Here is an 18,644-nt window from a genome sequence, read left to right on the forward strand (position 1 = left end):
TACCATAGCGACTGATGATTCTAACTGAAGATCTAAGAAGAAAATACTACCTAACAACAACCTTGAACAGAATGCTTATTGATTAATACGTAAAAAAATGATTAGTTCTATGTCAAGAAATTTACGTCGCCTATGTACAATAATTTATTTTTAGTTTTATTTACTTTGTGTAAATAAATAAATTACTACGGTAGTAAATAATGATCACAATCCTCACGTGAAAAGTAAAACAGTCACGTGACGCTCTCATTTACTATTGTCACAACTTCTGTTGGTGGTAAGTGTAAAAAAAATCGCGTATAATTAGACAGAAAAACGAATGGGAACGCCCACAGAGTTGTCTGGTTTGATGCTTTGAAAAAGAACTAAGTTCAGTTAGAAATTTTTAGATAAATGACACAAATCGATCATCTAATTATAAATATAATAACTGGGTTGAACTAATCATGAAACTATATGAATTATGTTGGGTTTGAGCAAGAAGTTATTTGAATTGTCTGTTTGAAGTATTTTGAGTATTTTCTGGAAGGGGGGATTGGGTTTTCTGTTTCTTCACTCGGTTTCCACTTCAAATCCTGATTTCTGTGATTCAGTTTATCGCGAATAATCGGATAAGTGCAATGATTTTCAGGTGCCACGATAGCCGAGCGGTTAGAGGTGAGACCCGCAATGCTAAGATGTATTGTTGGTTTAGTGGGTTCGATTCCCCCGGTCTAGGCCTTGTGCATTTTATTTAATGTTTAATATGAGAAATTTGTAGTAAAGTACATTAGGCGGTTATAGGCTAGACCCGCAATGCTAAGTTGTATTGTTGGTTTAGTGGGTTCGATTACCCCGGTCTAGGCCTTGTGCATTTTATTTAATGGTTAATATGAGAAATTTGTAGTAAAGTACATTAGGCGGTTATAGGCTAGACCCGCAATGCTAAGATGTATTGTTGGTTTAGTGGGTTCGATTACCCCGGTCTAGGCCTTGTGCATTTTATTTAATGGTTAATATGAGAAATTTATAGTAAAGTATTGTTAGGCGGTTATAGGCTAGACCCGCAATGCTATGATGTATTGTTGGTTTAGTGGGTTCGATTCTCTGGTCTAAGCCTTAGATTTTATTTAATGGTTAATAACAGAAGTCTATAGTAAAGTATGTTTGCTAGTCCCCTTCATCCAGGGCAACATAATTTTCCAGAAGTAAAGACACATTTTTCCCAAAATTATTGTTTTAATTATTTTACAGCAAGTTAACATTTAGTAAACATGCCTAATTTGTGGAAAATGCATAATTTGTGACTTGGGAAAATTGTACTAAGAGTCTGTGCCTAGTTTGTTTACACTTGATGTGTTTTATTTAACGTGTGCGGGCGCCACTCTGGGTAATTCAAGTTCTGTATTTAATTACTATGTGAGTAGACACGAGTGTGGCTAACAATAGCAACATGCCCAAACCGTGTACAAACATGGTACATTGTATATAGTTGATGCCCCCCCCGCGTGCAGAACATTGTACCCATGGGCCTGTGCATGAAAGTCACGCACTTCAGACTTAATACAAATAACAGTATGGTGCGTTAAATTTGGTATAAATAGTGAAAAATCTGTTATTTTAGGATTATTTACTTTTTCTTTTTTTTATCGAGTAAATAATTCGATTTCACCAGAAATATCGATTTTGATATCCGAAAAAGTGATTTTCCTTAAATGGCTTGTATTTATCCACTTTAATTCAAAAAGTGAAAAAAACACATAAAACTCAAATTGCAAATGTGTAGAACTGAAAAATTTTATTTGAAAGGTTTTTCCAAGAAAATCTGATTAAAGGAAGTTGGAGAAAAGAGATGATTAGGCATGCCTCTAAAGTACCATTATTATTATTATTATTTTTTATGATTTAAGGCGCGTCAAAATCTAGGGTTATTAGCGCCCGGAGCTTTTTTCAGTGCACTGCCGGCTTCCGGACAGTGTTCTCTCCTTTACAGACAACACTGTCCATCACCGGACAGTGAGCTGTAAGAAACTCCTAGGAAGAGAAAATCTAAGGGTCAGCAGCTGGTATTCGAACCCGGGACCTCCGCGTGGGAAATCAATACGCTAACCGCGTAGCTAATCCCTTCCCTAGAGTGCCATTATTGTTAATTTTCCTGTTTTACTACCTATATCGAGTTAATAAGAAACAAATTTGATACATAAATTTCCAAATTTAAAGGAAATCAACTGACCGGAAGTGCCATTTTACTGGAAAAGATTTTCCGGAAATTGGAGATTTTCTCAAAAACGATTACCCTACAATTTTTTAACTGAAACATCTTAAAGTTATGAACATAAAAGTTTAAAACTTTTATTCAATTTTTCCGGGGGAATTTTTCCTATGAGGAGGATTTCCTCTAAAGTGCCACTTTTGTATATGTACGGCTCTACTTTTTTTTTGTATACTGTTAAGGGGGACGTCCATAAATGACGTAACGCTAAAAATCTCCTTTTTTGACCCCCTGCCCCCTTTGTCACAATTTCCCCCCTAAAAATGACGTCACATCTTGGTTTTCCCCCCCCCTTATACATTTTCATTAAAAATTTTCCTTGTATTGAAGGATTATGCTACTCTTACAGCTTTGTAAAAACGTTGATAAAGATTTTCTGATATTTTATAATATAAATTTCCGATCTTATTGTCAACAAACGGTAGGAATCAATGGCGATAATTTTAGTTCAACGAATCCACTAAGGGCAGCCATAAAAACCAATGCAAAACAACAGTCTTTGAGTAGCGCTCTTGTCGTATACGAGGGGGTACCCAAAAAAAACCGGAATTATTTTTTAAAAGCTATTTATTTACAAATTTTTTACAGAACAACCTTATCCCCTTCAAAATACTCTCCATTACAACAAATACATTTGTCCCACCGGTGCTTCCACTGTTCGAAACATTTTTTGTAGTCATCTTTAGAAATGGCTGACAGCTCCTTCTTCGTTTTTTTCTTGACCTCTTCAATGTTGTCAAATCGGTGACCTTTCATGCCCTTTTTCATGCGTGGAAATAAGAAAAAGTCGCACGGAGCCAGGTCAGGCGAGTAAGGTGCGTGGGGCAGCGGAACCATGCCATTTTTAGCCAAAAACTGTGTAACAGAGATGGCTGTGTGTGCAGGTGCATTGTCGTGGTGGAAGAACCAGTCTCCTGTTTGCCACAAATCGGGTCTTTTTTTTGGCGAACACTATTGCGCAATCTTTTCAAAACTTCCAAATACAAGGTTTGATTGACGGTCTGACCTGGGGGGACAAACTCTGAATGGACTACGCCTTTGGCATCAAAAAAGCAAATCAGCATTGTTTTGATGTTTGACTTGACTTGACGACATTTTTTTGGTCGGGGTGAAGATGACGTCTTCCATCGTCTTCGTCGACTATTGCTTTGTTTCTGGGTCATAACCATAGCACCATGACTCATCACCAGTAATGACCTTTGACAGAAAGTCTGGATCAGTTTCAAGCTGTTGTTTCAAAGCACGACATGTTTCAACTCGATGTTCTTTTTGATTGTCAGTCAGAACTCGAGGAACAAACTTGGCAGCAACCCTTTTCATCCCCAAATCTTCCGTTAAAATTCGCTGAACCGAGCTCCAAGATAACCCACTACTCTCTGACAGTTGATCAATTGTCTGTCGACGGTCTGTGAACACCAGCTCTCGAATTTTTTCAACATTTTCGTCGATTCGGGCAGTTGATGGACGTCCAGAACGAGGTTTGTCATCAATCGACATGTCGCCATTTTTAAACCGAGTAAACCACTCGTATACTTGAGTTTTTCCCATAGCGTCATCTTTGTAAGCTGTTTTCAACATTAAAACACTTTCAGCAGCATTTTTGTCGAGTAGAAAACAAAATTTCAGAGCTGCACGTTGTTCACTTAAACTTGCCATCATAAAAAACGAAAAAAGAACAAAACAACGCTGGTAAAAACAATCACTGCAGATGAACAGAACAAGCCAGGCAGACAACACAGGCAGGACTGAACTGGCAAGGAATTGCGCTATACACGTCTAGCGGCAGAAATGCGTACTACATAAGCTCCATGCGCGGCAACGCAATTCCGGTTATTTTTGGGTACCCCCTATATTTTTGGGTACATATCGATAGTTGATGAAAACGAAAATCATACGGTACACAAAACGCGCGCTATTGAAAAAAAGGAAATGAAAAAGTGATTTAAAAAAGCGTGGCATAACGCTCATTCTATCCCCCTAACCCCCTCTTGTCACAAAGTGTCACAATTTTTCTACCCCTCCCCCCTATAGTGGCGTTACGTCATTTATGGATGTCCCCTAAGGAGGGTTAAAATGTGTTCCTAAAATTTTCGACTTTGAAGAGAATTCCTCACCTCGGAAGTACGTCATTACTCCTCTATGGATTGATCACTTTGTTGACATTTTCTCAAAAAAAAAAAAAAAATGGCTCCTAGGAATTTTCCGCATAAATTTTATTCATCACTTTTCATATTAAAATTCGTTTCTGGGTATGAGCTGGGGATGGAGACTTCTCTGTAAGGTTGGATTTCAGTGTAACCAACTGCAGAATGTTGGCAAGAGAAAGTCGTGTGAGTCCACTTGCTTCCTGTTTGAATATTATGTTATTCCAATATGTAGTTATTTACTGAGAAAAGTCAAAATATGTACAAATATAACATATTAGTTAGTTAATACTATAAATACATACCATGTGGGCGTTTGTTCGAATAATAATCAACCTTTGCACCGAGTTGAATTTTTCTAAAAGCTAAAAATGGAGTCATTAAATCGATTGGAAAGCTCCTTTGTTCTTCTAAATTCACACCTCCTGTCACCTTTATTTTCGTCCAATTTTCTTAAAATACAAGAAACATTGTTCGGTGATTTTTTTTTTTTTAAAAAAAAAAAAGATAATAGAAATTTTTAAAAATATCTTTTCAAAAATTTGGAACAGAGTCTACACAATCTGGACCAAACATGTTCATTGATACATTAAATATTGCGTAGGTGGAAAAGGTTGATAAGTGCAACTAGTGGGTTTATCTCAGGTGAACTGTAGCCAGCATCCCATATTGTACTCACACATTTCCCTAAAATAAGTAACCACAATTTGGTCCAGTTAGGTGTGCTTTTCGATCTTAACAAAAAAATAATAATAATAACAGAAGAAGAAGCAGAAGAAGAAAAGAGAAAAGTCTATGGAAGATAACTTTAAAGAGGAACGTAAATGCTATAAATCTATGAAATATCGAAAAGATGGCCAAAAAGTGGGCGTACCATTGAGTTTAACTCTCCTTAACAATACTCAAAAACGGAGTACTACTCAAAAAATAAAAATAAATAAATAAAATAGCACTTTAAAGGGAATCTATTCACTATTTAGAACAGGCGCCACGTTGGCCTAGCGGTTATAGGCTAGACCCGCAATGCTAAGATGTATTGTTGGTTTAATAGGTTCGATACCCAGTCTCTAGGTCTTGCATTTTATTTAATGGTAAATATGAGAACTTTGTAGTAAAGTATTGTTAGGCGGTTTTAGGCTAGACCCGCAATGCTAAGAAGTATTGCTAGTTTAGTGGGTTCGATTCCCCCTGGTCTAGGACTTGGATTTTATTTAATGTTTAATATGAGAAATTTATAGTAAAGTATGTTTGCTAGACGCCTCCGTCCACCACAGAGTAGTGGTGGATTGGTAGTTGGATGTACAACCTTCCAAAAAACGTTGAATAAACATTCTTCAGCAGTATACAGTCACGCAATACGCAATATAAATAAAAACCCTACTAAACTGAATTTATTGTTTACACTTTATTCTTTACACTTTATTGTTTACACTTTATTACATTTTGTCTTGTTGAATGATAAAATTTACATTTCTCATCCGGATACTAAACTTACAGAAAGATAATAAAATGTGTAATAGTGGAATAAAAGCCGCAAGTTCATAGGTGGCATTATTACTTTTACTCTCACTAAAGTTAAGGGTGAGCTTTGTGAATGCACCATATATTCGACATTGAGTTTCGACTGGAAATAACCGATATTGAGGTCTCTGTATAAGTTATTTATTTATTTATTTTTTAGATTTCAAGAGCCCAGAAATTGATATATCGATTTGAAGTCAACATGCGGTCGACAAAACGCCAGAACCGGAAGTACCTACCACTTTACTTTTTTTTTTTTTTTACTTTATTTTCACAATTGCAGTATAATTCTGCAACAAGTGAATCTGATACAACATGAGTACATGAGGGGAGAATTCACTCATTCATTTAGAAGATCGCGTGGCCACCTCTGCGCTTCAGCCGTCTTGCGAGTATTTCCAGGCAATGCAGTAAAAGTTGGGATACTAGTGGGATTAGGATGTGAGGTGATTGATGTGTGATGATTAGGAATTTAATATAACGGGGATCTTATAGCTTCTGGAAACATACAAGGGAACAAGGAAATCTCCGGTGCAAGGTAGATATTGGAAGCTTTGGCTGAGCCCTAAAGTTCCATTCCCGTAAGTCCCCAGGCAGGTTTCAGTATCATCATTGTGTAGGATAAGTCGTTTATTCCGTAGTGAGAGTTTAGATCGTTTGTCGAGAAGTCTGAGAGAGATGTTTGAATCGTCTGTTCAGTTCTTTCCATTTGAGTCTAGTTTGTGGATTCCAGGTTTGGCGTTTGTCCCATGAAGATTCCCTAGGTACCTTGACACAATCTGTTGTGGGAAGAGGAGTGAGGAGTGAGTAAACGGGTGGAAGTATGGTTCGCTTTAGGGAGAACCTAATGTAATTACATTTGTTTTCATTAATTTTAATTCACCAACCACTTTACTAAATCATTATTTCAGCTTTTTTCAGATGTTCTTCGAAACCAGTTCTTGCCGAAAACTCCGTCATTCTCGTAGATTATTGACTTTTATTTATTTATTTTTTTTTTAATGAAAATTCGTGTTAAAGCACTTCTCGAGGAAAGTTTTGAGTAGGCTTTTCGGAAAAGCTACATTTTAGTATAATACAATTATTCAATTTTACAAACCTATAATTTTGGTAATGATTAAATATGATTCTTAAATGTTTGGAATTGAAAAAAAAAACTTTGTAATTTAGGACCTTGACGTGCTTTAAAGCTGTAATGTAATAATTTTGTTTTAAAGTTGAGCTTCAAAGTGTACGTAAGTGTAAAACTTTTATCAAAACAATAATACTTGACTTCGTGTTAATTTTAATAAAAGAAACATGCCAGCCTTGTGTCAAGTACACATTTCCTTTGCTGTCTCTCATTTGAAGGAAAGCTCATTCATTACTTCGTAAAAATGTCTGCCCTTTCTCGTCGTTGGTTTGTTTTTTTTTTATTAAAACCTTATCCTTCGTCCTTTTACTCTTTATCTGCTCCCGACCTTTCCTTTTGTGCTTTTTTAATAATTAACATTTACACTAATTAAAAAACTTCAGACAATAGAATAACATATATAAATTTACTGTTAATTGTTAATTTTGCCGACAAGTTTAGTAAAGTGTTAGGATTATCTGAAATTTTCTACAGCAAGATTACACCGAGCATCATTGGTTTTTCAGATCCTGTGTGAGTCGTAAAACTGGCATGTTCACGTGGTGACTGAGAAGATGGTGTAACTATTCCCGAAGGCACATATTGTGTGCTATTGATCATAGGGACCCTACCATCATCATTCCAAATACCTCCACCACCACGAAACCTTTCCTCAACTCTGGTGAGCCTGGAAACAGAACTACCGCGGGCTGACTCACCATCCCGTGGTACAGAGAGACTACGTATGTCTCCTACTTAAAAGCCTAGTATGGTCACTAGCTCAGTCATGGATACCATGACTTACAGGTTTCTCCGCACCCCCCCCCTGGTGTCAGCTTGGACTTACTACACCATTCCAGGTGAAGATGGTATTCCGTACGGCGTTCTCTGTTAGTCGCCTCTTGCGACAGGTAAAGGATACCTAGGGGACTATTCTTACTCGGCCCCAAACGGGAGTCCTATAACTGACTGTGGCAAATTTACTGAATAGTATTTTAGGATATTCTCGAAATCGAGTGGAAGGAAGTAAAAGTAAAGTTCGCTTGGCTTAGTAACGAAATAAAAAAAAATTAAAGTAACATAATCGCCTATTTTTTCACGCGGGGCTTAACGTCCAACTACCAACTTAGGTGTCGTGGACGGAGGCGACTAGCAAACATACTTTACTCTAAATTTCTTTGATTAACCATTAAGTAAAATCCAAGGCCAAAGACCCGGGAATCGAACCCACTAAACCAACAATACACCTTAGCATTGCGGGTCTAGCCTATAACCGCCTAACATACTTTACTACAAATTTCTCATATTAAACATTCAATACAATCCATGGCCTAGACCAGAGAATCGAACCCACTAAACCAACAATACACCTTAGCATTGCGGGTCTAGCCTATAACCGCTCCGGCTACCGTGGCGCCTTAGTAATGAAATATATTTATTACCTGAAACAGGGGACATCATACCTTTGATACCAACTCATATCTAATGTTGCTCTTTCTAGCTCGGCCTTTAAATATTATCACTATTCCAACTTGTTTAATTATTCACTAGATTTTGTAATTTACTTCCGGATTTACTGGATTTTTTCCATATCAACTCTCTTAATCTCTTACATAATTCAGGATTCTTCAGTTCAGCATTCTCCTTGCAATAGTGTTGTACAGGATCGCTTATTGTTTGTAATTTTATTCAAAATAATGAAATGAATTATTTTATGATGAATGGCCGTTATTACGCAATAGAATAATTTGGAAAACAATTTCAAAGATTAGATTGGAAAAACAAAAAAAAAAAAAAACAAACAAAATGGACAAATAACCGGAAATATCCAGAAGAAATGTGCCGGCCATATTGTGGCAAATAAATTGTAAGACATTTGGAGAATAAAGTACGTGATAGAAACAGGAAACTATTTGGATGCCATGGCTTGAATACAAGTGCCGTATATATTGCCACACAGAACCAATCCAACTTCATCCGCTTGATTGATATTTCAATCTGTTTTTCCTTCTGTTTCCATTGATATGCTCATCTTTTTCTCTTTTATTGCTTTCTCTTTCTTACGAATAAGTCGTCAGCCAATGAACTTCAATCGAATGGTATCCCGCAGTTTATTTAAGTAAATTTTCTTGAAAGTTGCCATTTTTATTGAAGAAGTATTTGACGTCAATATTGGTACAAGTTCACTTTGAAGGTACCATTTTACGATGAAAATTGCCTCAAACCTCAAAAAAAAAAAATCTATTCAATAATTCCTGTACTTCCGGTCAGCCAATTTTCATAAGATTTAAAATTTTTGTTTCATATTTATCACTTACTAATATTTAATAGACGCTAGGTGAATACATTACATTGAAATATAGGTACACAACATTCAATTGGAGGCTTTTCACCCTTGTTGTGAGCCTTTAATCAAATAAAAATTGTAGAACTCTCTATCTGGACTTCCGGAACTGAGCTGTGGGGCACAAGCAAACCCCCTTGTCTAAGAGAGAAGGGTTACATGATGTTTCACGCTACGGTGGTCGAGCGGTTAAGAGACTAGACCAGCAATGCTAAGGTGTATTGTTGGTTTAGTGGGTTCGATTCCCTGGTCTAGGACTTGAATTTTATTTAATGGTTAATATGAGGAATTTACAGTACAGTTAGGAGGTTATAGGCTAGACCCGCAATGCTAAGTGAATTATTGGTTTAATGGGTTCGATTCCCCCGGCGTGGGCCTTGGATTTTATTAATTGGTTATTATGAGGATTTTACAGTAAAGTAAGGTGGTTATAGGCTAGACCCGCAATACTAAGGTGTATTGTGGGTTTAGTGGGTTCGATTCTTGGCGTCTAGGCCTTGGATTTTATTTAATATTAATATGAGAACTTTATTGTTAAGTATGTTTGCTAGTCGCCTCCGTCCACGACACCTAATTTGGTAGGACGTAAAGCCCGCCTGAAAAAATAGGCAATTACTTTACTTTACTTAATCATTAAATCATTTTTGTAAAAATGGAAATAATTTATTGATTCATTACGACATCGTAATTGGGTTGTTGGCATAGATGTAACTTTATTGACTTGTAAGGACTTTTCAGGGCAGTTCTTTGTCCAAAATATTTTTCAATTTGACTGGAACAATATGAACATTTTTTAAAAAATTAAATTGACGCGACAGAATTCTTTAAACCTGTATTTAGAACAATAAAAGCAATCATCAGATTAAAGGTTCAAATAGGATTTACTTGATGTTGTAAAATTAGGTCAAACTACCCGTTGGGAGTTTTCATTTAATTTGCATATTTAAGGCTACTTCAGTGCGCTCTAGTAGTAACTCATTAATCTGTAAGTATTGTGAACCAGTGATTCTCTGGCGTTTACATCGCTGTAGATAGATTATTGATTTATGAATAATTATGATCGTCGATTTTAAGGGGAGTAAAACCAAATTTTCCAAATTATTTGGCTCCGCCAGATTTTGAATTTTGAGCTTTTACCAGGAAATTGCCCGGAAACGCCGGTCATCCTTCTCGTTAAATGCAAATTTTGATTTTTTTCTTCTTTTTCCTTAATATCATAAAAAAAATCAACCAAATATCTTTTCCCCTTAAATACAAATAAGATGAATCAATGGTTATGATCAAATGTGACTTATTTTTTCAAAGTAATTTTTATGGCATATTCCGATAATTTATCAAATACCTACGGAGGAAAAATTAGTAAAAAAATTCTAAACTATATTTTTCTATAAAATAATTAATGTTGAATATTTAACCAATCGAAATGTATCAGTTAGAGGCGTTTTATATGGGCGGCTAAGTAAGCCAATCAGAAGCTGGAATTTATTAATGGCGACCACCCCTACAGCCACGCCCAAAGACACGCCCACAGCCACGTCTCAGAGTCACGCCCTCTCTTTCCTTTTATACCTATAATGATAGCTACTTGAACTGGGCCATTTTTAGTGAATAAATAGCTTTTTATATTATATTATATTGTGTTTTTAGGTCATACTCTCAGTTTTTATTAGGAAGATATTGTGCAAAGTCAAATGGGGTATCTGTGACATCACGTTTTCTTCAACAGTAATATTTTATTACGATGAATTACATGTGTAATTGTTGATGTTTACTATTTTTGTGGAACATATTCAATAAAAATTACAAGTGTTAAGAAACTTTAATGACGTAAATAAAAGTAAGAGAAGGTCTTAGGAGTTTTAAGACCATCGTCTTGTTAGGCTTTCAACTTTAAATACGTGCTCTTGAAAATTATCTAATGGAGTAATCAATAAATACAAGAAATTATCCAATAATTTAAAATTAATAAGTAGAATAATGGGATAATTTTATTTTTAAAACAAAAAATGGCGGAAAAGGCCACCCTGAAATATTATATTTCCGATTTAATTTATGTTAACGGTATCAAAACAATTTTCCTTCTTACAAAAAAAAAAAAAAAAAAAAAAAATTAAAATTGAAAAGCACCAAAAGAAAAGCTGCAGCTCACAAACGATAACAATTATAATTTCCTTTATAATACTAAGATAATATTTCTTAAACGAAAATAATAAAAAAACTGACTAAAAAATTATACCAATGGTATTTTAGAAATAATTTTCCCTATAGACTGACTGTTCTCTGCTATCGTTGGAGTGGTTCTCTTGTTTGAAGAAAAACTAATATATTATAATTAATTCCAAGTTTTCCAGTTTAAATAAAAGTTTCTTTTTAATTTTCCGTAATGGAAAAAGAAGTAAAAGCTTCCGGTGTTTCGACACGAGTTTTTCTTATTACAATTTCCGGGGATCCAGCTCTGAATTTTAAAACCTCAATTATTATTTGTTTTTCAGATTGTAAAACTAAACATTATTAACAGACTCTCAGAGAAGGGTCTAAGCCTCTTTTGACGCCTGGATGGCACAGTTTTTGTATCCAAGTAGTATAGAAGTGTGGCCCATTACATGTAAAATAATGCTTTTACGTCCAACTACCAAATTAGGTCTCGTGGACGGAGGCGACTAGCTAACAATACTTTACTATAAAGTTCTCATATTAACCTTTAAATAAAATCCATGGCTTAGACCAGGGAATCGAACCCACTAAACCAACAATACATCTTAGCATTGCGGGTCTAGCCTATAACCGCCTAACATACTTTACTGCGAAATTTCTCATATTAACCATTAAATAAAATCCAAGAACTAGACCGGGGGATCGAAGCTTCTAAGCTAACAACTTTAATATCACATAGGGAAACTCTAACCACTTCTCCCTCACTAAGTTTAATCAAAATCGGGCAAAGATTTACTGAGTTAGTTATTAGTAGTAATAAAAGTTTCAGAGGGAGCCCTTACTAACATGGGGCACACTCCCCTCCTATATAGGTAGGCGTCGAGACCCCCAAAAGCTGATATCTCTTTTTTCATAAAATTTCGAATCAAATGACAGACAATTCATTCATGAAAATGGATCATTTGAACTAAAAGTAAAGTAATTGCCTATTTTTTTCAGGATGGCATTACGTCCAACAACAACCAAATTACGTGTCGTGGACGGAGGCGACTAGCAAACATACTTAACAATAAAGTTCTCATATTAATATTAAATAAAATCCAAGGCCTCTAGACCAGGGGAATTGAACCCACTAAACCAACAATACATCTTAGCATTGCGGGTCTAGCCTATAACCGCCTAATATACTTTACTACAAAGTTCTCATATTAGCCATTAAATAAAATCCAAGGCCTAGACCAGGGGAATTGAACCCACTAAACCAACAATACATCTTAGCATTGCGGGTCTTTGCCTACAACCGCTCGGTCGGCTATTGTGGCGCCTTCTAATACTAACTTATTTCTCAATTAAAACAAAACAAAAAAAGCGTAAAGTTTTCCATCCACTTTTGAAAGACACAATAAAAAATAACCCTTTTTTTCATAAAAACATGAAATACTAGCATTGCTCTTAATGTCCCTAGATATTATCCAGTTGAACTGTAAATTGTACAGAGTAAGGCTAGAGATTTGCGGAATATACCCAAGGAAACAATTTTCCGCACAATAGCTTCTAATGACAATGATGGGTCAAGTTTAATCGTTTAGGGGTTGGTTATTTGCTGTTAAAAACATGCAAGGGAAGGAGCCGGATAGTTGAATGTGTGAAATAAGGACGGAGGACAGAAAGTTTTGGAAATCATTATTGTTGTAGCGAATCCTGATCAGGATATCAGACATTTTTACTTTCTCATATTCTTACTACAATAAAAGGAAGTACTGTAATCGTGTAGTTTCCGTTTACATCAGAAATATCCGTTTTGTGGTGTACTGAGCCCAATAATTCGAGTTTTTTTACAAAATGATCTGTTTGTCTGTCTGTTGATATCCACACCAAAAAAAAAAAAACGCCGGAAGTATCAAAATTTAATATTTAGCTAAACTACCAATGAAACATCGCCAAACTCCACATTAAGGTTTTTTTTTTTTGACTGGAAATCGATCAACCTTTAGTATCGCCTTTATTGTATAGACTTTTCCTAATTTTTAAGAATTTTCTTTCAACGATTTTCTGCAAACTTATTTATTTATAAAGTCTTTATTTATTAAAATAAAAATAAAAATAAAATACATTTCTGGGTGTACAAAATAAATTATAAAGACCACTGCCATGGTCAATGACCGTCGGCGGAGTGGTTAATACAATTTTTTATTATTATTATCATTTTGTAAGCTAATTGTGCATGCTTAGAAATAAACTTTTACTCATAACATTTTTTAGCACTTTTGAGCGAGTGTTAGGTTAGGCTTATCTGAGAAGTGCCGTTACTGTTTACTGTATACTGGTTTTCTACTTACAAAATATTAATAAGATACATTGAAATGTTTGAGTTTTGTATTAGGCTTCGAGTTTGTCTTTAGAAATAACTTGAGATTTTTTTCTCTGATGGCTAACGACCTAAGTAAACTTGGACATAGGCGCCACGATAGCCGAGCGGTTAGAGGCGAGACCTGCGAAGCTAATATGTATTGTGGTACTGGGTTCGATTCCTGGTCTGTAGGACTTGTATTTTATTTAATGGTTAATAAAAGAAATTTACAGTAAAGTATGTTCGCTAGTCGCCTCCGTCCACGACACCTAATTGGTAGTTGGATGTTAAGCCCTGCCTGAAAAAAATAGGCGTTTACTTTACTTATTAATAAGGTACAAATGTAGAACTAAATTTCCACCTTTAAAGAAAAATCAGCTAACTGAAAGTGGCTTTCCAAATTAAATTTTCGTTATTTTCATAGTTTTTCTCACAAACAACTCCTACGATTTTATTTATACTTTGTACAGTGATTACAATCACATAAATCTACAAATCACATTGACTGGAAAAACGTTTTCCCTGGAAATTCTTTTTAAGGCACTTCTGTGCGAAAAAGTGGGTAGATTCCTTTTGAAGTGATAAGTATTAAATTAGTACAGGATTTCAGACATTTTTATTTTCTCATATTCTTACTACAATAAAAGTAAGAGTATTGTAATCGTGCAGTTTCTCTGCTATTCTCTCCGTTTTCATTGAAAATATCCGTTTTGTGGTGTACTGATGGTGGTTTCCTGTGCAAAAACTCGAAATACAAAATTCGAGTCATTATATTTAAATTATTTTATTAAAAAATATTACATGTTAATAAAATATTTAAATTATGGTATTAAATATTATATTATGAAAGCGCCACGATAGCCGAGCGGTTATAGGCTAGACCCGCAATGCTAAGATGTGTTTCAAGACAATTTATGAGTTCGAACTTTGAGAACAGATTGTTTTTCATTATCAAGGGTTTCTGTATTTCTAACTGGGCCTTTCATTAATAATTTTTTTTCTTTACAATTTAAAAAAAATAATAAAATTTGAATTTAGTTGTTTTTCAAAGAAAATAAAAAGACGAAAAAAATGGTTGCATTACCTTTTGATTCGCTTCCTGTTTGAGCTGATCAACTTTCGTTGATTCTGAGGCACAATAAAAAATTAATTGCATTTATTGACTTAGATAATGATATGAGCGCCTGATGGCTCTAAATACTAGAACGGTTTGTAGTCGACTGATTCGAGTTCTTCGGCTGGCCGGCGAGTCGAGTGCATCCCTACCCTCTTGCTGTCAGGCGGGTGGGGAGAGAGGAGTATCGCGTACACTCTGCCCACTGTGCTGCTGTGCCGCCCCCCCCCTCCACGCCAAGGTCATTCGGATCGATCACACCTTCTCCAGTCTTATTCTCCACTCCATGTCCCCATGGATCCTCCAACACTCGGGTGAGCTCTCCCTAGGATACACCTGTAGGTTCTCCACAGGTGGTAGTTTGCGTCTTTTCAACCTTTTCCAGATTTTCTTTCTTCTTTCACTCCATTCTCTCCTGTAATCATCTCCTGTAAATGAATAGCAGGTCCCATTATAGATAAAATGTTTATTGCTTTAATTTACATCCTAAAAAGTATTTATATGTTTTGTTTTTTTAAGCAATAAAATTTTATTATTTTCTTGTCGAATGTTCGAAATTGAGGTTTCGCTAAAAGTAAACGTTCTTAAGTCTGTTAAAGGAGAAAAATATTATTTTAGCGCTAATAGATTGAAATAAACCGCTACCAACACAGATGGCTCCATCCGGAAGGTGGACCGTCTTTTTTTGATTTACCTAATTTCAATATATATATACTTATATATATATATATATATATATATATATATATATATATATATTCAGACTCAGAAGATGATGTCATCAACTTGATGGTTGTTTCCAGTGAAAATCTAGAAATACAAAATTTGACATAATTGAGTCATCATATTTAAATTATTTTATTAAAACATATTACCTACATACATGTTAATAAAATATTTAAATTATAATATTAAATATTATAATTGAGTGTGCGCAAATAAGAGGGATAAGTTATAAGGTATGCGAGCAGTTTGTTTAACGGTGCTTGCCAGATACTCAGTTGGATGGTGGCAGTGAAGTGATCAACGGTATTGTCTAATTCTTGGGGTGTTTTGAGAGGTATTTTGAGGTCAATTTGCTTCTCAAGCAAGTCTCTGTAGAAGTCCCAGTCTATAGGTCCGTTTTTTTTAGCGTTGGTTTTGGTGGACTAAGTTTGTGGTGGATGTCTATTGTGAGGGTGACTAGACTATGATCAGAGGAGAGTTCATTTAAGGTGAATGAGTAAGTATGAAATGATTGTGAGATGTTAGAGCAGATGAAAAAGTCAAGCAAGTCAGGGAGTTTATTATTGGGAGCAGTCGGCCAGTAAGTTGGTTGTGAAGGTGATATGTATGAGAAGCTAGTTAGAGAGAGTGCTTTGTAGAGTTGGCGTCCTCTTGGGCCTCTTTTTAATTATGAAGACGCCACGATAGCCGAGCGGTTAATAGGCAAGACCCGCAATGCTAAGATGTATTGTTGGTTTAGTGGGTTCGATTTCCCCAGGTCTAGGGTCTTGGAATTTATTTAATGGTTAATATGAGAATTTTATGGTAAAGTACGTATGTTTGCTAGTCGCCTCCGTCCACGACACCTAATTTGGTAGTTGGACGTAAAGTTCGCCTGAACAAATAAGCATTACTTTTTACTTTTTTTTATATTATGAAAATTATAATCTTACTGCCTTTTAATTTTTTTAAAACCGTCAAAATCCCCGGGGAATGCTAGGTATTGCAGGGAACAGTAATAAGTTGTAAATATAGTTCATGGTGTGCAACATTATTTGTTCTTTTTAAAAATTTAAAAAAAATAAATTCATTAACAAAAAACTTTTCTCCAGTTAATAACAATAGAAATTAAAATGTTTATACTATAATTTTCAGAACAAAACAATAATAATAAATAATAAATAATAAACAAGAGAGAATGTATGAATTTTAATTTAAAATAAAGTTTCTAAATGAAAAGAAGGAATACTCTAGTGGTGGGTGGGAAATGTAGAAAAGCGAAGAAAACTTTTGGGAAATTAAAAGTTACATTAAAGTACATTAGAGAAATACTTTTCCGAATATTATGGAAAAAGTTAACATAGAACTTTCATTTGATTATGAACATTTAATGTGCATGTCAGAACATGCAGTATGTCGACTGCTAGAAATTAAAATGTAGGTTGAATTATACTTAACTGTAGGTGGGATGATTGATTATAGTCGCCTAGTATTCGTATGTTATTGATGAATATCGTGTCTTCTAGCTGCGGGTTTCTTTGAGTGAGAGAAGGTAGTGAGGGTACATGTTCATTTAGGGTGAGAGTTTTTTTTAAAAACTAGGAATCTTTACTAGATGTTAGTTGGCTTCATAATACAGAGAATTGCGTTGGTAAAATGATTAAAATACAGAGAAATATGTACAAATCTGATCTCTATTCCCTCCTGGGACAACTGCTGCTAACAGTTGGCCAGATAGATAGGGAAAGACATCTGATTGGTGGAAGAGGAAAAATGGCGGAACTATTCCCTTAGGATAACCCGATCAACTTTCTTCCATAATCGAAACTTTACACACATCACTGCATTCAGTCGACCACCTCCAGACAATTCCTCTGTTCTTGAAGATTTGGGAAGCAGGACTCTGTGTGTGTGTGTGTGTGTGTGTGTGTGTGTGTGTGTGTGTGCAGTTCACGATCCCATTAGTACCATTTCCTTTTCCTGGTGCAACACCAGGTACTTCCGCTTAAAGACCTAGAATGGTCACATGTCCAAATTTGTAAGCATTGTCTACTAGTTTCTTGGCAATTTCCTGTTGGAAAGTAGAACTCACTCTCCTAATGCCGCATAGAAGTTACCACACATTACTGAGGAAGATGGTATTCCGTAAACCCAAATGTCTTCGTGTTATAATTAGCTGGATGTAACTGGGTTTAGTTGGCTGGTTCAGCAGGTTTAGCATAGCTAGGCTCAGCTAGACTGGATTTAGCTGGTTAAGCTGGTTTCATCTGGTATAGCTGAGTTTAGCTGGTGTAGCTGGGCATAGTTAGGTTTAACTGAATGTAACTGGTTTTAGCGGGGTGTAACTGGTTTTAACTGGTTTTAAGTTGATATACAGTCGACTCTCGATAAATCGAAATCCAAGGGACTACCAGAAAAATTCGAATTATTAAGAGTTATTATTATGTATATATGTATGTACATACGTATATTGAAAATACTTGTGAGCTTACCTAAGTTTTAGACATTTATAGCCTCAAGTAAAAAGGTAAAAATAATGAAAACGACAAAAAAGAACAAAAAAATTACATATGTATTAACATTTCAATAAATAATAATATACATATGTACCTAATTAAAAAAATGAAGAACAGTTTTTTGTTACAATGTGGCTTGACTTAGTCAAGTGACTTAGAATTGTAGAAAGCGTTGATGGTGGAATATTGAAAGTTTTGGCGATATCTTTTTTGTTTCGAACCATTTTCACGGCTGCGATAATTTTTCTTTTTTGTCGGACACAGTAAGGGTGACGTACTTCCCATCGTGACAAACTAAGAAAGAGAATTGTAAAGTTAAACTGGGCTGGAAGGAGGGAAACATTACGCAGGAAATGAACAATAAGCGGAAAATGAGAAGTAAACATTACTAGGGAAAATTCGAATTATAAAGAGGGGCATGCGGCCTCGTTCGA

The 18,644-nt window shown here is 35.3% G+C and overlaps 1 protein-coding gene across 2 annotated transcripts in view; it reads right to left on the reverse strand.

The window, feature by feature from the left end:
* The window catches only part of LOC141459606 (uncharacterized), a 90,688-nt gene extending 72,281 nt beyond the window's left edge, over nt 1–18,407 (reverse strand). Inside the window, exons 1-3 of one of the 2 annotated variants that reach the window (XR_012461527.1) lie at nt 14,960–18,407; nt 4,701–4,847; nt 4,366–4,598 (exon numbers count right to left, since the gene is read on the reverse strand). Coding sequence is in view for 1 of the 2 variants with exons in the window: in XM_074138840.1 (XP_073994941.1) it covers nt 14,960–15,031 (72 nt within the window). In the remaining variant the exon portion in view is untranslated. The remainder of the gene's footprint in view (nt 1–4,365; nt 4,599–4,700; nt 4,848–14,959) is intronic. The other variant, XM_074138840.1, reaches the window with a different exon arrangement.
* Between the last annotated feature and the right edge of the window lie 237 nt (nt 18,408–18,644).

The sequence above is a fragment of the Rhodnius prolixus genome, unplaced genomic scaffold (genome assembly GCF_049639745.1).
Source record: "Rhodnius prolixus isolate KJV_2025 unplaced genomic scaffold, Rpr scaffold_17, whole genome shotgun sequence".
Taxonomy (NCBI): domain Eukaryota; kingdom Metazoa; phylum Arthropoda; class Insecta; order Hemiptera; family Reduviidae; genus Rhodnius; species Rhodnius prolixus.